Source organism: Rhopalosiphum padi, chromosome 4, assembly GCF_020882245.1.
Source record: "Rhopalosiphum padi isolate XX-2018 chromosome 4, ASM2088224v1, whole genome shotgun sequence".
NCBI lineage: Eukaryota > Metazoa > Arthropoda > Insecta > Hemiptera > Aphididae > Rhopalosiphum > Rhopalosiphum padi.
The window spans coordinates 45,441,847-45,466,116 of NC_083600.1; the positions used below are offsets into that span (position 1 = coordinate 45,441,847).

Consider the following 24,270-nt stretch of genomic DNA (forward strand, 5'->3'; position numbering starts at 1 on the left):
TTGCGAATATTATTATTTGTTTTTTTTTTTTTTCTTGTTCAATAGTCGTTCGTTTTTAAAACGCTACGCAATAATGTGCTACGGCGTGGTATATACGATAGGTTATGCACTTATATACGAACGCTGTCTCGTGTTCGATTCCGAGCCATCGGAAGCCATAATATCTGTCATATTTTTTTAATCGCGAAAAAGTTCATTTCGCAAGTCGTCCGTTGAACTCGGATACTGATACATAATACATTACACGCGTATTACGTGCAAATCGAACGCGGCGTTTGCTCTGGAAACGAACATTAACGTTTCAATTTTCTCAGTATGGTTTTCGACTGTAATAATATTATATAGAACGAAATCGATTGCAATAAACCAGAAATAGCGTATACCATATATTATTCTCTACGTATGTATTTTTCTATACGTTTTTGGTTTTTTTTTTTATTATTATTATATTCGGTCTATTGTTTATCTCACAATCCTCAATCTGCCCTAACTCACGTGTGTTCTTTTCCTAGTAACGCAGTAGGTTCTCCATTTTTCGGGGACACTGACGTTTCAAGTGATTCGGGAAGTATTTTTCTCGGTTATTACGTCTTATATTTCAGTTACGAATCAGACACTCTAAAAAAAAATGCGCATATTTTCCACTCAAAATATACGACACGCAGTGGTCTTGCACGCGTAGGTCTAAGTTCTATATACTAACAAAGCGCCAATCGCAAAAAAATTACAAATTGAAATTCTATGAATTAAAAAAAAATTAAAAAAGATAGTAAAAAAAAGTGAATAAAAATCGATAACGACCGTAATAAATTAATCAGCGGCGTTGACTTATCGTCCCAACAACAAAATCGTGTATAGGATACTCTTTCAAAAGCCAATACTACCACGCCGCCGCCGCCGCCGCCGTATTGGTTTCATCTCGCGAGTACAAATATTGGTGTATAATAAGCGATGAAACGAAAAACGAAATAAAAACGAAATTGGCTGTGCACAAATTGGAAGGAAACAATCCGGCGGTTTTATCAGCGTACAGCGCACGTAACAAACACCGTATTGTATAATAATAATAATAATAATATTACAGTAGTAGTCGTTACCGTCGACGGCGTGAGCGTGGGACAATGGGTTTTGGTCCGATTAGAGATCGAGTAATTCGGCGCACTATATTATATATATTTACATATTATAATATACATATTCGCACAGGTATAACAATATACACACAACGTGATTGAACGAAAGTGATTTTATTTTGTTTATTTGGCGAAATTCGAATTTATTTTGGCATACAGGGTGTCCCGCTAATGTTTACCGTCTTAAATCGATAACAGTGTAATGCAAACACTACCGTCACACCGGTTAAGATCAGTAGTAACACCGTTTGCGAAACACTCTGTATGCAAACAAATAGCGCATGTATATATATATATGATATAAAGGTATAACACAATATACATACAAAGAAATAACAATCTTAGTATGTATTATTATATAGTAATATCAATAATTTTTTTTTGTCCAGTTTATACAACTGCAGATTACGATTTTTCGACAGATCCAATTTGTGTGTGTTTGTGTGAGTGTGTAAAAGCAATCGGAAATAACGTAATATATAATTGACAGTATTATACGTGTTACAAACGCGTCAGCATGATGATAATCTAAATCGTAAACGCAATTACATATTTTTCAAGTTGCTCATAATAATAATATTACACCAGTACGGAAAGAAAGAAAAAAACAATAATATTATAATAGTGTTAGTAATTTTTAGTCAAGTAACGCAATAGTTTTTTTTTTTTTTTTTTTTTGACAAAAGCAAACATTTAAAATACATACATATATATATATATACACATATATTTTAATATCTATTTATCTATATACATATATATATATATATATATATAATGTATATATATATACACATAGAATATAGATATTAGATACATTATATGTATACATAAACTTATCGATAGAATATTATAACTAAGTTTAGTGTTATAATGCGATGGCAATAATATATCCAATAAAACATTATAATAATAATAATTATTATTGTTATAACATATAATATAATATTATTCTTAATACGTAATATTAATTTAACTACAATTTATATTCACGTGTTAAAACGATAAACGATAGAAACATTAAACACTAGGAACACAAAACTCGTTATGAAATAACGTTGATCACAATAGTTTTTTTTTTTAGGAGATTTATTTTCCTTTTGTTTATATTAATTATTTTTCACACCATAGGAAGATTTAAGAGATTAAAAAAAAGAGGACGTGAAACAAGAGTCAAAATGCCTGACATTTATTTTCGGAAATATTATATACAAAAGTGATTAATTCATCCGATCGGTGTATCTATTGTTCCTTACACAACCGTATACTCAATGTAATAATTTTGTCACTGTTGACATTTTTTATTGAATTTCAATTGTTATTTATCTTTAATAATTTTTAAATGATTTTAAAAAAAATGTAATGCTTTGTTTTTTTTTTATCGTGCTCATATTTTTTGTTATAGTTTTTGATTTATAATTGTACTGATTGATTTGTCATAAAAGCGTTTGATCGCAGAAATTGTTTTAATTAAAACAAAATTAAAAATAATTTTAATAAGACTACGAATATAATATTATTGATTAAAAAAGAGCAAGGTTCAATGTTGTTATTGAAATTTCAGATTAAGTTCTTTTGAATTTACTGAATTAATAAAAATCATTATTTGGCGCCATTCATTAGTTAAAGGTATTTTTTTTCTTTTATGCTATAATAATTACAAAAAATTGGTCTTCGTCTACTTTGATCATATTATAATAATATTATTATTATATTCGTTTTTTGTTTATTCTTTTAAAAATTTCATTTCTCAAGAGATTTGTTAGAGAATAATATTAGCGGAGACTGATTTTTTTTCAATCCTTTAAGTTTCAGAAATATTTAAACGATTTTTTTTAAATTCTAAAATCAGTAATTTTTTGCCCGCCATACTGTGGAACAAAGCGTACGGATATACAGGGTTTTTAATACCACCAGTCTCACTGAGCCGTATTTTCCGAAACGATTATATAGAATAAAATTATCGCTTGCATTCGTTAAAATGGTTTTTTTCCCCCGACTCTTTGTATTATTATATCGCAGAACCGTTTTATATAATAATAATAATTATTATTCTATTTTATACACAAGAAAAAAAATTAATGTCTATCGTCGCAGACGCAGTGGGTATTGCGCCGCCGGTAAATACGGAAAAAGAGACCACGCTCAAAAGACTTTTTTATATTGCGTTCGATATATATATATACATATAATGCGTATATTATAATATAGAGATAAACGAAGAAATTTAAAAGAAATAATAACATCACCGCTGTCGGAGATTATATTTTAATTGTTATGCTTTTGATCACATAATATTACGTTTATATAAATATTTTAGGCGAGAGAATAATTTAGCTGTACAAACAATAACGTACATCTTACGTGATTTCAACCGTCGGCGACGGGCGATGTCACAATAATTATAATATATTATTATGTTCAGGTGAGCGAGGTGTGTGTAGGAATCGTGATGCACGAATCGAGTGCTTTTAACCGGCGGTGTTGATCCGACTGGCGGGATGACAGGATAAGGATATTATGTATTATAATAACATATAATATAATATATGAGAGAGAGAGAGAGAGAGTACTGAACTCTACAGCTATGATATACATATTATTGTGATATTATATAATAATCAAACAAACATATTTTTTTTGTCTTTCTTTTTTTACGTTTTTCCTCGCATCGGCATAATATTATGGTGAGTGCAATTCTACGGGTGGGCAACGACCAAAAAAACACAAAAAAATTACAATAATATAATATAATATCATAAGACTCGACGTCGTTCCGCCGGTGCGCGTGTATATTGTAATCATCTACGAGGAAACGGTGACGGCTGCGGAAGTGATGGTGGTGATGGTATTGTTCAGCTGTCCAAGGTGAGCTGTCGCAAGCCGGCGGTGACGTGAGCGTCCAAGTCGGTGGCGTCGTCGGGCGACAAGTCGGGGTGCGCGTACGACAACAGGAAATGGCACGTGCCCGGTATGTGCTCGGGGAATCCGACGGGCAGACACGACCGGCTCCTCTCCTCGAACGAGAACCCGGGGGTCTTCATCAGCAGCCTGCGAACAGCGAGCACGCGATCGCGTTAATAACGTATTTCATAATAATATACTATAACGTCATCACACTGTGTGCTTATGATGATGATGATGATGATGATGAGGAGTAGGATAATGATATAACATGGTACAACGTTTGAATACGTTTTGGGAATATTTTTGCTACAAATTCACGACACGATTATGATGGGTTACGCACATACACACGAATACGACGCGTTTACGGCGTATATACACATCTACTATGATTTATGAACTTTTGAAAGCGATAAATATTGACGGAGAACACAAAGTTCACGGTGTCCTTAAATAATATTTATCTCTGTTCGGTCCAAGATTTACCGGTAAGAGAATATGAGTGTAGATAACCTAACCAAAATACAAATAATAAATTTCAGAAATCAAATTGAAACTACGACTTCAACCGATGGTAAATGAACAAAGTTTTACAAGAGATCATTTGTGGGACGATCGAGCGCCAACGTCTTTGTGGTGCTGAGGGTAGTCGGTTTTCTCATATCAAAACTAAATCGTTTGAAGGAGGAGATATAAACGTCAGTATTAAATATTATAACGCAATATCAATATATGTATTGCGTATTATCAAACAATATTATTTATGCGTTTGGATTAAAAGCATATATTCACGTTTAATACACCTAATTTGAGCCATGCGAATGTATTTAATATATTATAGTCTTTTATGAATTTCGGACGAATACAAGACGTATAAGACGGTGGCGTCTATACACACCGAAATCTCCGAGTACTCAGTGTACCTGTGTCTATATAACAAACATAATATTCAATTGAGAGACCTTTAATGTTAGAGCGTACATATAATATATTTATAGGTCTTAAAGTATTAAATAATTCAGGAATTCGAGAACCATATGCAGATAGAAGCTACCTCGATATTAATTTATCGTGTCGATAAGAATTGTTTAACTGCAATATATTATATTATTATAATATTACATATACAACGCGGATAAACAATATATATATATTTTTATATATATAAATGAAGACGGTGCCATATATATATATATATATATATATATAAATAAATTAGGTGGAATGATGGAATTCCAAGTATCAATCATTCGTGTAGAGATTTATTCAAGTTGCGCGCGATGAAGCCGAAATACGCTCTGCACTTTAAAAGGAATACATACTTGTATATATATATATATATATATAGAGAGAGAGAGAGTGAGAGAGTTATTGGAGTGTATTCGTCGACTGGTTGGAATATCCGTGGGACCAACCCGGAGAATAATACGGGGAACGATAAAAAAAGGACAGTACAAGTCGTCTGTGTGCAATAATATATGACCCAAGTGGACCGAGCGGTAAAATGATATCGAATTGAAAGATGGAAAAATAAAATTTTGCGTCTATGCTGGTATAAGATTTTTTTTTTCTCCACAATCCGTGCGGCCTGAAGGGTAGCGAAAACGGCTATTTAAAGATATCGTATACACACACATATATAAACCATTTATTATTTTTTATAGATATGTTTTATTTTTTACAGAATTCATGCCGAACCGTTCGATTTATCAAAAAAAATAAAACGTTTTACAGACATCTCGATCGCTGCTGAAACCGTAGAGGAGACTTTGTAAAGTTGTACGTAGGTAGGAATATCATATTTTATATTCTCGAACCAGCGAAAGTTTAAAATAAAATACTAGTAAAATCTTGAAAAGTAATATTTATACGGTCGATCATTATATTAAATACGTGTCCAGGGCTAACGCATCGTATAATAAAATCGTATATATAATTAATTTTGGCAAATAAATTAATTATTTTCAGGCAACTCGAGTGAAATAGAAATAATGTGCTTCTCTGCTGTCTTCGAGTCACCCATATTAGGTACTCCCGCGCTACAATAATTTTAAATTCGACGATCGCGTCATGTCCGACCACGGTTATTATAACAAGAAGTGAGTAGGAAAATAGGAAATAAACGTTTAATAATATTAGAGCACATTATATATACTTACTGGTGAGTAGTCGGACTGACGTTTATCCGGAGCGGTTCGCTACCAGACTCGAACTTGTTGGCGATTGTCACGTTGTGGCCGAACAAGCAATATCTCGGCATTTTTACGCCCACCACGCCGGCCAATATCGATCCGGTGTGCAATCCGATTCGCATCTGCAAACGAGACGATTAAAAAATGAGTCTACCGAACCGAACTAGCTTAATAGCGAGTTGTACCAGACACACGGCGTGTTTTTAGTATTATACGATTTTGCGAATGTAAAACACAAAACACGTATAATATTTTCGATCGGATGCACGCATATGCAATACGAAATGCACGTAAACACACACCCGCACGCGCATTCACCTGTTTTAATAAAATATACGTTTGTGCATTGCGAGTGCACTCTCGTTTATGTGTTTAATTTTGAACATTTTCGTGTTTTTATATACACGATACACTGATGTTCCAAAGGTTAGGTCTGGTGTTGCTGTTCTCTAAAAGAGGACGAAAAACAAATTATATCTCCAGAACCAGAGTTGAAAAATGTTATCCTTTGAATAAGCGGTTGACAGTTTAAACGTAATTAGAACAGAAACCGTAAAATGAAAAAAAAAATAATAACAATATCATTAAACAAAACATAACGCTAAACGAGCAATTACGAATATTATTACCTACCTGGTTACCTACATAAAAGTTACTAAGCCCGAATAAAATGTATAATTTTTGTATAATCCTGTGAATAAATATGAGTATCGCGGTGTACGAACAAAGTTTTAATTTCGGTAATAGATGGAGTAAAGGCGATTACTAAGTTTGTAATCAATGACGGGAATTGTATGATAAATTAAGTTTAATTTTAAGTGTAAGAATAGTAAGAATAGTACTACAGCGTTGCATATATTATGAAACAACGCAGAACTTATAATAGAGTTATACATACCTACAACATGAAAACGTTTTAATTCATAATGACGTAAAAAGACATTAAAAAAAAAAACAACAAAAAAACTTTGGTTACAGTTTTACGACTAACATAATGGTGTTGGGGGAGAGGGGCGGGTAGTGGAGGTTCAAGATGGCTCAGACCAAAGCCGCGCTCGAATACCAATCAAAAGTATATAAAACAATTATAATAATAGGCGCGGCCGGCCAGAGAAATAATAACTTTTTTGGTATATAAAACAATTTGCCGGAATCGTAAAACGAAAATAAAAAAAAAACAAAGGAAGGACCGGAAACAACTATATCAATAACAATATTAGCCGATTGAAATGGATATTTTTCGGGGTCGGTACAGGCGCAGTTTCTATTTAGCAGATACGTTTTACGACGCCAATACTGCACGCACAGTCGTAACATATACCGCATAATTTATGATATCGCGTATTATATCGCAGTTAAGTATTTGAGCGCGTATACTGTTCTGATATTATTAAAATAGACTTTAGCGCCATTATTATGAAAACTATTAGTTTGGAGCATTAAAAGATTACGCGCAGATTTAATTCCCTAAGCTCGTAATCCCCCGGTTATAATACATTATTCGGTACGTATAGTAGGTACACACGTTCGACGTTTTATAATAATATAATATAATAGATCACACACACACACACACACACACACACACACACACACATACGAGCCTGCAGATCGCGTACCGCAATAACAATATCGCAATATCGTTTAGTGTTTTCGCGGTGCATACTGAAAAATAAACGCGAGCGGAATCGTATTTTTACGATTACGGCGGTGATGATAATAACAATGATAATATGTATGCACCGCTAATATTATTATTAATTATCGTTGTGCACTCACGGGAATTATGTGGGGCAGACGTACGTTAATATTATATTATACGTCGCGTGGGTTGACCAGTGACCGTACATAAACGACCACGTAGGTACCGATATTTAAATGTTAATAATATTCGTGGTTAAAGTGGCGTAACGCCAATAATAGGTTCGTATGCAATTTTTTCTCGGAATTTTCACCAAAGTTCACAGCACAACGTTTGACGTTGTATAATACGAGTATATAATATATTATTATTGTTATTAGCGTCCGTTCGATTAAAACGCACTTAAATGCCGAATTTAACGTTAGGCATGTATATAATGTTCACGCATATTAAATAGCAATTACGATGATATGCGGCGGTGTATAGGTATTTATTAACGCCGTCCGCGTCGTTGTCAACGAGTTTTTAATGTCGTAAGACGAAACGAAATTTTATAATATTTAAGCCGCGTTAATGTGACGATAACGTGAAAAATATGTGAAGAATTCGCATCCGAATCGTACGCGATCGTTCCGATATATTTATTATATACATTTTCAGCCTGCATGATCTATATATATATACGTATATTATATATTGTATTACTCTTCCGCAATCTTTTGTGTTTTTCAGCCCTATCTCGCCGTAATCGCTATATTATACTCGGACTTTTACCCGATTTATTACTCGAACAGCGTTCCTGGCTATACCCGCCGCCGCCGCCGCCGCCGCCTACACACCGTTGTCGACTACTCTTATTCCGCAAAGGTTTTCCGAAATCCCCGAGGGATACGTGTCCGACGTTTTTATCTGCAGCCGCGGTCGAGCCGGCAGACGAAATCCACTATTCTGGCCGTTCAATTGTTGTTGAATTTAATCTAAATTGACGTTTTCTAAGTACGCGACGTGTCCGTACACTGTGCACTCGAATAATAATAATTAAATATGTATACAATAATGGTACGTACGCGTTTCGACGGTTTGTTCGCTGCACTCGCGCGATCGTATATTATGTTATTTTATTCGTTTATTCGTTTTTCGCCGCAGTCGTCGTTGTCCGTCATACATTTTACTAAGCTAGCGAATGTCACAGAGCCCGAAAATAATCTCTTAGCGTTAAAAATAAACGTCGGTTTTTTTACGTCTACCGGAAAGTCTTTTTCTTAATCATCGAGTCTGTTCGCGATACCTTACCGTTCACTCGATTATATTAGTCTCGTGTAATGTGTCGAGAGAATTCGATTTGAGTAAAACGTGAAAAAAACCGACTCTCTCGAACGGGCACTGACGAGGTTTTCATAATAATTACATTCCGTACTTTTACGTACTATTTTTTTAGTTTTATTAGCTTTTTATTTTTAAAAATGTGTTCTCCAGCGCGCTCAACTATTCAGTAAAGTCTTTAAGATTTAGGTGTTTGCCAACGCCAAACGGGAAATAAAAGAGGACAATCTGAGAGTAGGTACAAAATGTATTATACACGAGTTTGTGGGGCACACGTGTTGTCCATACAAAACGAACGGTTTTGATCCGACCGTCGATCGCCGTGCTGTACCGGCCGCGCAAGGAAACTCACGTAGGTACGCGGCATGTATTACATATTATACGAATTGTTATGATATATATATATATTGTACACGAGGGAGGGTCTTCTCGTCGATACCGGATACGCGTTCTTGCAAATCGGAAACAAACAGGCCGACTACACTTTATCCGCTATACACAGTCGTTTTTCGGTAAATTATTAATGTGTTTTCGATAATATTTTTTTACATCGCTTAAATAATTGCTCATAATATAATATAACAAATATCCAACCGGTAGTTAATTAGTAATTATTTAGCACTTAGTCGTAAAAGCATTCACATCGTTATAGATAAGCGGATTCGAGTTGCATCTATAGTAACGGCCGGGTACCTCGCGCGATGTTGATCCTCATCACTACTTCCGTCACATCTTAACTTTATGAACACTAATATGACTTGGTATAATTAGCAGTTGACGGCGTGATAGAAATTTCAATTTATATTTTTCGTAAAATATAAAATCGAAAAAACGGACGTCGTCGTCATTTCCAAGTGAAAAATTATGAGTTTTTTTTCTTAAAAAACTTCGCGTCGCAATGACGATTGAAAATCGCGTAAACAATTTATAATATAATATTATGATTTATGACGTTTGAAAACGCAAACACGACATTTAATCGGAAAACGACTGTCCGGTGAAATGTCGTCGCTGCAGTTATTTCATACGTCGTCGTTGTGACGCGCGTGTGATACGATATGAACACAACACGACCGTATAGGTTGAGGTGGTATACGCGGCGGCTTTATAAAACGACGTAATATTATAATATCTATTCCAGGGGTGGCCAAACCGCGGCTCGCATCTTACCGTAACGTTTTTACAAAAAAATTGATTTAATATGAATTTACGTATATTTATATGTAACTTTTTTTTTTTTTTTGTTACATTTTGGCTCTTCCATATTTATTTTTAATATATTTGGTGGTTCGCGAGTCTCTTCTCGCCGGCCACTCCTGCAGATCTATATTATTATACTCTCGTCGGACGATCGGGTGCCGTCGACCGGGTTTTTTTCACTAGAATTCTGACGATAAAAAATAACGATACCGACCGAACGCGCGTAGTTAAAATTCAATATAACCGACACGGCATGGGCTGCGCGCGGTACAGGTATATACACCGCGGCGTATAATAATAATAATAATATACAACGCCGCGATATTATTATAATGATTAGAGCCGTCGCTCGAAAACGAGACGTATATTACTTTGTATAATATTATTATAATCCGGTCGGCGGCGCGCGTCGCGGTGCGGCGGCGTACCGTACCGTATAATATAATATAATATTATTATTATTTTAAACAACAACAGCGAACAATATTCCTGTACCTACGTATAATAATAATAATAATAATAATATAACGGCCGATACCCGTATTATATTATGTTCCCGCGGGACGAGAAAGACGACCGCACGCGAGCCGCGCACTGTAAATATGTGCAACGTATAAAATATTAAACCGACGTGTAATTATATAGTGATACAGCTACTATACGGTTTTAACGGGCACCACGCGAGACGTCCGCCCCGTCGCGGCACCAGCGGGGGGGTGGTGGGTCCGGCCACAGAGTTTTGGCAAACCGAAAACGATGCGCTGTGGTGGTAGATGCAGTTTTTGGATTTTTGGAATTCCGATATGGAGGTACTTACGGCAATACGTGTCGAAAAACGTTTATTACCGTCGTCGTCATTGAAACGATAATAATAATAATGTGATACTTATGAGCTATGCGTTTTTTAAGTGCAAACGCGTATTATAATACGCTTGCGGAGCGACGAGACGCCTTAAAAATGCAGTACCCTCGACAGCGTTGTAGCTAAATGACCTAACCGGAACGCCGCGTTTTCATAGGTCTGTCGGTGAAGTACATTTTTTTTATCTTTTCGATAATATCGCACTCGTCGGAAACCAGAGAATATTTTAGTATACGCACTACGCGTAATGCGACTAGTTAGGGCTCGATTTGACGAACAATTATATAGTACGCGTTTAACGCTCGGGAACGAGGAGTGATATTACCTATGACAATGTAATATTATGATACGTGCGATTTCGATGTATCATTATGCGTCACGATAAAATTAAATATTTAAACAGTTGCGCCAAATAAATCATTCAAGAACTAATTCAGTCGTAATCAAACCTAGGCTTTTAAACGATCTGGGAACCGATGTGGACGGATTTTCATATTTTTATATCGTTACACGGGGCTGCTAAAATAAAAATAAAAGTATTTTTTTATCTATTTTAAAATATTTAAAATGATGTTTTGTTGGTTTAAACATTTTTTTATTTTATTTTAAAATTAAAATTATAATTGTATATGCTTTATATTTATTAAATATTTTAATATTTATATTATTTTATTATTTATCTTTATAATATGTCACAGTGTGTTTTCGTTAAACAAAAAATACAAAATAAATATAGTTCATTTTAGGACAAAAAATTATTTATAACGATAATCAAAAAATAAAAATAAAATGTTTATCGCTACTCCTAATCGTTTTGAACATTAATACGTATTAAAAACCCTTTAAAACAAAATATGTGTTTAAATAAAAAATATTTTAATCGCTTTGCAACCCTGAATTGGTAGTATCGTTCGAACCGTGCAGACTATATATGCGGACAGACCGTCATCGGTACAGCGCGACGTGTAATATCATAACGTTTTCAGCTAAACGTTCACAAGGAGGATATCAATTGTATAGGTTATGAGAAAAAAAAATTGTAAAATATATCGTGTATTAAACATGGATTTACTCTGATCGGTTTCCCGTCGTGTGTGTGATGAGTTTTACACGTTTCGATCATCTTCAGAGCCATCCATGCGATTTGCTGAGCGTGTATCGAACTGAACTTGTGTAAGCCCGAAGCCACGCAGTAGGCATCGCCAATTGTCTCTACCTGTAAATGAAAAACAAACAAAAAAAAAATATGAGAAAATTAATCGAATACCGTGTGTTCTACCCGCGTGTTGAGCGGACGTTTTCGAATACAAAATATAATACTTTATAATGTAATGGTAGTTAGGATAACGTAATATTCATATCATTTAGTGTCGGTGACTGCTATTTTATAACACTCTGTCATTATAATAATATGTCTGTAAGTTGTTACTCGTTTTACCTTTATTTTATTTCATTTTTTGCTTTTTAAGCGTGTAGCGTAAAAGTCTTATCATGTTTTAGTCTTTTTGATATAAGTTTTACTTGTATACATTATAAAATGAATACATTATTATGCTATAAAATCCTGCAGTGTTTCTTTTCATTTTACTTTTTATTTAATGTTATTTTATAATATATTATAATATAAACAGTTTTTCGAAAACTCACTTTTAATAATTGTATTCATTTTAATGGTCCGATTTTTGTAATTTATTTAACTGATAAACGACTTTCACCGTTTATAATATTATATTTGTACACAAATAAAGTAAAACTCCATATTATTATTATTATTATATAAGTACACTCAGTTTAAAACGATCATATTATAATATATACACGCAATACTATTGGTCTTGTCAACAAACGACAATAATATGAAATGTTTAGGTTTGTACATTTATCCAGATTATTATAAATTATATTTTACGATCAGTGTTTTACCTACCAAAGTAATCGTAAGGAAATTAATTTTATTGCGTTTTTAAAAAAACCTTTTAAAATGTAAATATTATTTTAATACGAGTTTCTTGGTGTTGTGATAAAAATTATGCAAAATACGAATTTATAAGTCAAATATTATGTAAAAAAATAAAATAAAATAATTATTAACACGGAGCCGAGCATACAGTTTTACGGTTTGCTTGCGATATTTATCTCGGTCTTGTATTATTCATAAATAAACGTGCGATATGATTGTTCGTATAATATTATAATAAAGTTGTAACGAAAAATCAGATTCGTAGGTAGTGTACCATGTGGCTTTATAAACACTAGTAGCATGCAGTATATTACAATACAGAACCAGTCGTCCGTTTTTGAATAAAACATTTGAATGCGAATTGTTTTATTAGGGTTTGGTCATACTACAATTTATTCCGGTAACGCGACGAATGTTTATATCGTACGCGAAGGTGTAATGTCGAACGAGTCGAAAATCGAAAACGAAGCGGAATTGGCTTAGGAATCCGGAAATAAAAATGGGAAAAAAAATAAAATCGTTGAAAATACGATGTCCGTCCGCGTGTACATCGTCAGTAAGTATTCATCGGTGCTGGACAAAGGACACGATAAACAACAATTATTATTGCTAGAATATCATATTATTATGTAAGAAAAACAGTAACGCGTATCGTGCCACAGGGTTGCGGTCATATCATTATAATAATAATATAATAGATTATTTACGCGGATGTCCGCGATACCATCGCTCGTCACTACGATCTTTGCGGAAACGACGATATTAATATTATTATTATTGTTTGGCAGCGCATATAATTTAACAAACATATTACGTTCACACGCATGCGATATCATTATACTATCATATTATTTTAGTCGATCGCCTTGAGACTAGTACAACTCAAACACACACACACACACACACACCGCAGACGCACTGTTTATCGACTTTCCTGAAACGTTTATCTTCGTCGTCACGTGTACCGGACATAATATACGCGTACTCAAAAGAGCTGAAACGCATAAAAAACGACAGTCATTGTTGCGTGCGCGGGATTTTTTGTCCGGCGTATAGTGCCCGACGATTGTTCATTTTAATATTGTTAATCTGCAGCCTCTCGTTGGTAGTGTCTGTCCCGTTATGGGCGCGAGCATAGAGCCGCAAAGGTAAAAGGCGTGCGAGGTAAACGTATAATATTATTATTATTATTATGTAAAACATACTATTTCGTTTATAATTAATAACGCATATAATAATAATGTCGATGTGTCGTGGACATCATTCAGTGCAAGGGCGTATACAGTGGTCCTAACCGTGAGGGGGGGGCAATTTGTTAGTTATCAACTAAAAAAGGTCATCATCTATTTCAAAAAAAAAAAATAAACTTTGTTGGAATATATGATACTTTTTTATGAACGGGGGGGGGGAGGGAATTGCACCCATTGCCTTCCCTTTGTATAAGCCCTTGATTCAGTGTTCCGATTGGACGGTTACCGTCGTTAAATACGTATATGATGATAATATTGTGCATAATATATTACGTATAACTACGTTGTCTGCGTGTGCGGTATACCTCCTTATTTGCCCACGTCGCGTACAAGTGACTATAATATATTTTCGCGTTGATAAATAGTCTTATGGTTAGAATTTTTTTTTTGTTCGATCCAAACGCATATCGTCCGTCTTAAACTTAATCCAAATAAATTGTCAGGTGCAGCGAAAGCGCTATTCGCTGCACACGTGCGCGCGCCCATGACAAATTATCATACGAAACTCGACAGACGTTGTTTTTGGGCGGTCGGACAACATTTCAACACCCTCATTAGTGTGATGAAAAACACTATGGCAAAGTACAGCACATAATTACATAATTTACATCAGGTAGGTAGGCGCACAATGCAGTTGTTGTTGAGAGATTACAACAATAAACAAAACGCGCGCCCGTTCGGTTAACGCTTAATAGGTATTAACGATAAATGTTCCAGTCGAAATATGTACAGCATGTAGTGACGACCATCGGATATTACCCAATCATACGCGTAGTCATAATAATATTGTACAGTTTAGTGTTTAACGTGTAGTTGAGCTATCGTAAGAATAATATTGTATTCGTCGTACGAGTACCTATTTTATTATGAAAAGCGAGATGATTTTTTTTTTTTGTAACGCAAACCTGCAAGCTGCATAAACGTATATTATACAATTTTATTAAAATTATTATTATTATTGTTTTTTTTTTTTACTTTTGACTTAATTTCGATAAAAAGCGTGCCAGTAAAATCTAACCTTTTTTTGTTGCACTTCACAGTTTAGCCACTTTAAAACTATAAATTAGAGCTGTATAAAGTAGGTACACTCATATTAGCTACACATAACCTTCTATTCGATATAAACGTGCTGCGGTTAAAAATAAATATGTCGTGAAGGAAACAGGTTTGGTAAACATTTACGAATTATATAAAAAAAAATATATTATATATATAAATACTGAAATTGTTCAAAAGTTAAACGAAACAAGTAAAATCGTATAATTTTTTCCTAGGTTTGGTCACAATTTTTTTAAAACTTTATTGTACGCATATGCTTATCAGAACGAAAATAATAAAAAAATACGCTTTTCAGCTTCATATTATTTAAAAAAAAACAAAGCATTATTTTACAAATTGAACTTATCACGCAATTTATGTGCCGGTGAATAATACACATCGATGAATAATCGTATTATTTATTATTTAACGGTTTCAGAAAGTTTAAATTATTATTCTGTTCATTGAATATTGCGATTATTTAAAAATATACTTTAATCTACTCGGTTTTTCGATACTCATAGTTCACAAATTACATTTCAAAAAAAGTCAGGATAAAACGAGGTGTATGGTCTTATGGGTTACAAGTCAAGATTATTTTTCTGTTCTTTTTTTTGTTTGTACTACGTTAAAACTTTCTTTAAAAAATCTGGGTTAACGAAGATGAAGAGTCAAAAGTTGTTAAATGTTCACTTAGATAAAAACATTTTTCATTTCCAAAAACAAAAAATAAGGATCACATTTTTTGAGTACACTCAAATTTGTTAGGTGATAAACTCTAATCTCGCAAGATAAATATACCATCTTAATCATTATGATAGGAATTATGGTCGAATGTAACAATTGTATAAAATGATAATATAAAATGTTAAATTTTGTATAATAATGTCATAATATAATATATTATCGTGTATTTTTTTTGTTTATAAATGTAAAAAAAATATAATGTTTGTATAGTCTATGGCTATTAACAATCCACTGATCTAGAATTATATTTAGTCATAAAGTCTTTGTGGTTTATAAAGTGTATATATAAATTTGTTGGACAAAATATTTGAAAAATTATACTTATGTAAATAGTACCTATTACGACGGTTTTATTTAAATAAAATTTATTAAATGTGTATCGTTCTCTATTAAAACATGATAATATTATGGTATATTATACCACGGCAGATATAATAAATATTAAAAACTTTTTGAAATATTGTTGTGCCGTTCTGATTAAGGATTATATGACAATATGCTTTCGATTCTCAGATTTAAATATTATGTTTTCAGTAATAAATATATATTTTATTTGAATAACTTTGTATCTACAGATAATATCGATTTAATTTTCTAATTCTGGTTTATTTTTATGTACACTTTTTCCTCGTTGGTTTAAAATATTTATAATCGAAATTAATTATGTTATTCGTCTAATAATTTTGTTTTACGCTTCTCTGGGTCTTGTATTTAGTTTGACTTAGTTATTATTTAGTATGGAGTATGCGTGTACATTTTTATTACATTTTTGAGACTAATAAACAACGCGATACGATGATACGTTTAGTATAAAAGTTTCCAATCGTTTGGTACTCGTGTTTCTGAAAATAATATTAATGAATGGTAATTAAAAGAAAAATATCAATGTGATCAATCGTTTAAATTAATTGAAACTAAAAAAAGAACTATAAAAATCATTATATTAGGAAAATTGTTACATTTATGGAGAATATAAAACTCGAAATTAAATTAAAAACAAAACTTCTATCTCCAACGGAAACACCCGAATTTTTAAAAAAAAGAAAAAATTGTATTAAATCGAACAAGAATAATCCGTATTGGATTTTCGGGGATTATTTATGATAAAGTAAAAAACGCCTATTAATTTGTTTGACAAAATTTGAAATAAAAAATGTAGTAGACGAAATGGTATTTAAGATCGATAAAACAAAGATAATATAACATCGATAAATAATAAAAAGAATAAAAATACCTTCACCGATGTGATCACATTAAACGGAATTCACTTTATGATAATATTTGAATATTTTGATATGTTATACTCAAATATACCAAAATATATTTTATACCTTTATTTAGTTATGGTTCATATTATTGTTTTATTTTTTTTTTATTATTTTCCCTGTGGACGTCTGCAATTTTATAACAACATTGATGGTTCTATATATAGGTTACAACGCATATTATTATAATATTATTATACGTAAAGGTGAATAAAATGATGGTTTTTTTTTTCTTTTAATAAATACTCACCGGCCATCGAGATTATGAGGTGTAAAAACAAATTTGGTTCGATAAGTCTGTGCAACAAACGCCGCGTCGATGGCGATCGCATTGCTATTATTCCGCATCGTTATTATTTTATAAACGATTATAGTGTCGATAGTGGAAGGGGGGGGGGAGGTCGCGAAGATTAACATTATTAAGCGGAAACAGTTTCGTGGATATCAGTGACATAACATTAGTATCATTATATAGTAATAATAATATTGTCAGTAAACGACTGCGTTCTCGTTTCCCTTGAAATAAGTCCGATTGTTTATTTTTATTTTTTATTAACGTTAACTCGAACTCTCTGCACAACTACTACTACTGTGGCCAGTGGTTGGTGCTTATGCACAATAATATACAATAATTATAAATAATATATTTTTGTGAGCGAATCTTCTGTACACCAACTATGGCGCCACAAACGATGATTACACGCGTATTATAATACGGAAGTAATTTTTATTATTTTTTTTTCTTTTTGCGCTCAGTTGCTCAAATTGTTCAGTTCGTTTCGATAAAAATAAATATTATATCATTTACTGCCCAAAGAAAATCAAACATCTTTTTCGCCAACATTATTTATTTCGATGTAAACGGTTATTATTATTATTTTTTTTTTTGCACTACGTCGAGTTTTGAAATATGCCACAGATTTATGAAACACGACAACAAAAACAACAATACATTATATTTTACACAATATTTAGGTAGATAGGTACCTATCATTACCCCTTGTCATTTGGCGGCGTAAAACGTTTTAGGCGTTATTAATTGCTCGGCAGATGATTTCTCGTCAAGTCGAAACCATTAGGCCATTCCGAGCCCGATATGGTCGTACGCGATGTTTGACCATACATCATTTTTATGTCTGTCAACTCATTAGACTAAATTTTTACGGAACTGTTATACGCGCAGCGGTTATTATTATGTTCGAAAACGAGCGCGAATATAATAATAATATATTATTATTGTTGTGCGCGTACGGCCCGTGTAACGACCGTGTGGAACAACGGAAAACATTAAAATATTAACGACACAACATGAATATTGAATATAATAATATAATGCATATATTATTACGCCAACACAAAACGAATAATACTCGAACGGTTATTTCATATAGTGAAATATTATTATATTATTATAACGCACGTGTGGTGTGTACACCCGTTTCCGAATTAATATATTCATATATGTACAGACGTATATAATAGAGTAAGGTGGGTGCCGAGATTATCACAATTGTTCACAAAACAGTAACAATATCGATGTTTTAATAACCGACGACGAACTTGTAAAAATCACTTATTATAAGAACACGCGTAGGTACCTATACATCACAATATTATTACGAGTTTAATAGATACAAAAATAATTAGTTATTTTAATTTTAAGAACGCCAATTACTACAATAGTTTTCAGTATGCATTTTAATTTTCGAGTACGATAATTTATCGAGACCAGCAAACGATTATTTCCGATAACGGATTGAGATACGATTTTTTCACATATTTTTTTGTCGAGTTATTGAAGGTTACGATTAAAATATGTATAATAATTCGACAGTAACGCACAAATCGTGATTTGTTTCGATCTTATGTACGTGTTTTGGTGAAAAAGTATGTCGATACTATTATAATTAAACACTAATTTCTGTTCGGTAAAATTGTTTGAAAATTTAATGCAGACGTTGTATGTTTCGTTCTATACCGTGTGATAGTTATACTTACCGATCGTTACTTTATAGATTTTTTAAATGGATTTTTACGATAAGAAATTTCACCCATTGTTATTTTAATTATTTTACAGGTTCTATATTATAATAAAGTTAATAAAATCGGAAAACGGCGTTTTAGCTATGCAATATTGAGACACTCGTGCGTACTATTCAAAAACGTTCTTAAATGCTGCGTTTACTACATTTATTTTCGATGTACCTACTTGCAACATACCTAATTATAATAATAATAATAATAATAAAAGTTTATCGAAAATGGAATAATAATTGACTTGAAACGACCGGAAGAACGACACGATAAGTTGTCAAACCATGGTGCACGAAGGGAAACGTACTCCATTCCGGATTATCGAATGGTCTCGCATCTCGAATACGTAACGGCCAGAGTATAAAAGGTATAAAATAATAATATTATCATGAATATAGCGTTTTATAATTATTTTATGTCAACTCCATTTTAAGGTCGCACAACGCATACTCTGAATTATTAATGTTTTTAAATTCAAACGTACCCACAAATTAATGTTATCTTTTTTTTTCAAACGCAAGTCTTGCAGACTCTGCACAATAATTATTATGGTTGTGATGCGTATAATACTTTTAGTACGTCTTTATTTAAAGCGTATTTTTAATTATTTACCATTTGCATTGAAACAATTTTACTAACAGTAATACGATTTATACTGCCAAGTATTCGGAAATAATACTTTATAATATGAATTATTAAGTAACGTTTAGATTAACGAGTAGTCCGTCGTCGTGTTAAAAAGTTAGCAGTAATATAATAATACTATTATGCTGCTGATAAATTCTAGGTAATGACTTTAAATTTTAGTTACACAACTACACAATAGGTATGTTGTATTGTACACAGTAATTGATGTAAATAATTTAATATTGTTATTATTTAATACATATTCGCCGCGTCATAATCGAGTCGGGTAGTCGTTGATGTAATTAATTAACACGTTTCGAGTGAATTTTACAAAGAAAATAAAACTTAAAATACTCGTGTTTTAGAATAGCAAAAGGACAGGAACGATGACAATAAGTACGAATGATTGTTTTTGTTTGTGAGCTGAAGAGTGTTGCTAATTTGGTACAGGCTTAATGAACAAAGTTTAAAAAAAAAAAAATTGCAAATTAAAAACAATACTGCCGACCCAGAAGAATCGAGTATAGTATTCGAGTTGAAATGTTTTCGTCCGAATGAGCCGACAAGGAAAATACAATTATTAACTACAAAATATTGTTTCGGATAATATTATGTCGTTCGATATGTTTCGATGTTTTCAGTATTTATCGTCTGAACGTTTGGAAAAAATAAAGTCCGTGCGCCATTATCGACGAATGGAAAAACATAAATACCTAACTATACTATCAATTCGATTTTATCTTGTAAAGTTTCGTAATTCCCGTACGACAGCGTACGACGCACAGAAAACAGACGGACTTAAAACAAGAGTGTTTCAGTTAAATAGTTCCTGTACCGTATATATTATTGTGATTTATCGTGTGTACTAAAACGGTATTGACCGAACGTGCAACACCGAGTAGTATTAAACGTTTGAAATATGTTTGCGTCAGTGAAATGCGCCTTTTGTCATATATTATTATGCGTTTAAAAAGAATGTTTTATTTTCGTGCTCACCTACTAACCGAATGCGGTGTCGAAGACGAAGAAATCTACGCGTAACAATAATCCTAACTTATATTATTTAGTCTGTACGGTCATCGGCGACTGTGTTTTCTTTCAACGCGTTTGCGGACACAAAAAACCTATGACTTCACCGTCGTCGTCACTTAAAATATGATATTATATATGTATTAGCACGCGGTAGGACACTAAAATCAATGTTGTCGGAATAAAACGATACTTAAAATGATTTGCTTATGCTGTTTCTTGTGTATAATTGACTATTGTACGATAAAAAATTACTGTTACGATATCGTCACGTCTGCGCTGACGATACGAAAGGGAAAAACATTATTGTTTTACGGACAATATAACGACAATAACCATACTATATAGATACATTATATTTTTCTATAGTTGTTTATTTCCAACACTTTTATATTCGTGTCTGCCATCGGGATTCGTATTCGAAAGAACTCGTGTTAGTAAACTAGATTTGTTTTCAATTAATCGTCTAATGATTTGAATTGTTTCGTGTAATGCTGGTGATCGGGAATTATCATATAATTTATTTGTTTAACTAACAAACATTTTTCGAAATTTAATAATTTTAAAAGTACCTAAACTTTTGCTAATGTGAAACGTATAACTTAAACATTTATCAAATATAATGTTATTGTCTGTATGGTCGATATAATATGTATTTTATAATACATAATAATATAGGTACTATAATGAAGTTGAATATTTAAAAAAAATTTAATATATTTTTTTAACATTTCTAAAAAGGAACTAAAGTTATTAAGGTTTATAGAAATTATAAAATACTAATATTATTAAAAACCACCGCATTGGAAAATCGATTATGAATGAAGCAGAGTTTACGTATGTAAACAGATTTACTAGGTAAAAAAAAAAAATGTATTATTGCCTTATACATATACATCTTTACAATTAAATTTTTTCTATGGTTTTCAAAACAGTCTGAAAAACTTCTGAGAAACTTGTTGAAAGTGCATTGTTCGTACTAACCTACGTATACGTGATTCGTGAAACTTTTGAGCTTTGAAACTGCTATGAAAAGAAACGACTAAAAACATAAACGCGTAAACTATCTGATTATTAGTAAACATAAAATACATAAATGTTAAAATATTAAAATAAATTGGTTGTTTATAAACAGTAAGTATAAATACACATAAAAATTTAGTTTATCCGAAATTCTCTAGTGGTAGGATAACCCCCTCTCTTCTGGCCGTTCATTCTCGAACAGATGTTTGCGAGTTGTTATGCTAAATATTCAAAGTATATAGATGCAACCAATAATATTATAATAATATATTATTTGCTTACGACAAAATGGATTTCGAGTAGTTTTCGTCGTGCTACGATACCGTAATATCATATATTTTGATTTCAGAGGACTTTGGCAGGTTGGTTTTCAAAAACGCTGTCCCTCCGATAGAAAACTCGAATTACCGTAATATTACGGGCAGATCGTATATATTCTTCTTTTGTCCCCAATCGAAAAATTCTGTTCGGGTGACGTATTGACGACAGTAGTTTGAATACATCGTGTGTGTATATATCACATATTATACAATCGTGGGTTTTCAGTTTGGCCGTAAGTCAGTTTTGAATATCGTCGCGTTCCCATAATATGTGGGTCACCCGAATCGTATATTATACTGTTATTATAGGTAACAAATCAACGTTACGGATTCTGCAAAGTTTGTATGCGCGTATCATAATATATAGTATACCGATGCCGATGTAATATTTTTCCGTTTCATCAATTTCACCGAATACCGCGTCCTGTCCGCATTATTTTCTCTTTGGACTAAACTTTCTACGAAATGCGTTCTTGGTTTTGTTTCGTAAGAAATATTTAATATGTAATTTACATAATATTATATGTACTACATACGTTCCATATGATATATACATCTGAGCTGTATATTATTATGCGTGTTTATTTATATTAAAAAAGTTTAGCGAGTTTACGGTTTAACTGGGTTTAATATTTTACATTTTTACTTTCCTGAAAAGATGTTATTTAAAGTTTATAAAAGTTCCGACGGCCATTGCTCGTTCAAATAAATACAATAATTTGAATTTCTTTCGTTCCTATATTATTCGATTTGGACGCTTATTCTAGACTATGGTTCGATTTGTTTGGTTTGTCTAGTTCATGACTTTATAATAACACATACATGTACTGTGCATATAGTGCTTCGATACGCGTTGAATACGAACTCGAACGGAAGTTGTGTATTGTATTCAGGATACAACTTACACGACGGTAACCCTCTAGTGCAGTATATATATATATATATATATTGTACACCGTGAATTATAGTGTGTATTTCGTGAGATATAAAGAGTATATATTATATTTATAAAAAAAAATATGTATTATATAGACTTAATGTTATTCAATAAGTTAGAGGACGAGTGTATAAATAAGTTTTTTTTTATATAATATGCTTCGCGTGTATTGAAAATCACAGCGATGCGAATGGCAAAAAAAAAGTTTCATACAAGATCTTATTATAGGGTTAAAAAAAAATAAACTTTATTGATAACGATTTACGATATTTAAGTACCAATTTAAATATAGGTAGGTATGCTAATATCAATAATATTTTATAAAGTTATGGTGTAGAATATATGAGAGTGCTGAGAGTATCTATTACAGATGTCGGCAATAGTTATTACTAAAAGTGTTCTTCTAGGTCGGAAGTATAAATAAATAACTATAGCGTGATAGGCGAGTTGAATATCACGTGAAACCGCGTCCCGATTCCGACTGAATAATAAAATTAATAGTTTTTTTTTTAAACCGCAAGAGTATTAGCTCAGTACTACTGTCCAAAATATTGTGTCAAAAAACATTTAGTCGATCGAAGCGTACAGTTTATTGGTACAATAAATACTTGGGTAACAGTTTGATAAACACGTGAAACTTAAATAATCTTGTGGCGAAACCGCATCGGTTTACCAATATTATTGTAAACACACTTATAATTGTTATTTTTCTAGTCGTATAGTATAAAATTGTGTACCATCCAAGTCCGATCGATATGGATAATACACTCATTATACGTTT

The 24,270-nt window shown here is 32.4% G+C and overlaps 1 protein-coding gene across 1 annotated transcript in view; it reads right to left on the reverse strand.

The window, feature by feature from the left end:
- Positions 1-1,228: 1,228 nt before the first annotated feature.
- Positions 1,229-24,270, reverse strand: part of LOC132929609 (head-specific guanylate cyclase) — a 237,184-nt gene continuing 214,142 nt past the window's right edge. The window contains exons 12-14 of the mRNA XM_060995082.1: positions 12,332-12,475; positions 6,200-6,354; positions 1,229-4,184 (exon numbers count right to left, since the gene is read on the reverse strand). Coding sequence (XP_060851065.1) covers positions 3,989-4,184; positions 6,200-6,354; positions 12,332-12,475 — 495 coding nt within the window. The 3' untranslated portion in view covers positions 1,229-3,988. The remainder of the gene's footprint in view (positions 4,185-6,199; positions 6,355-12,331; positions 12,476-24,270) is intronic.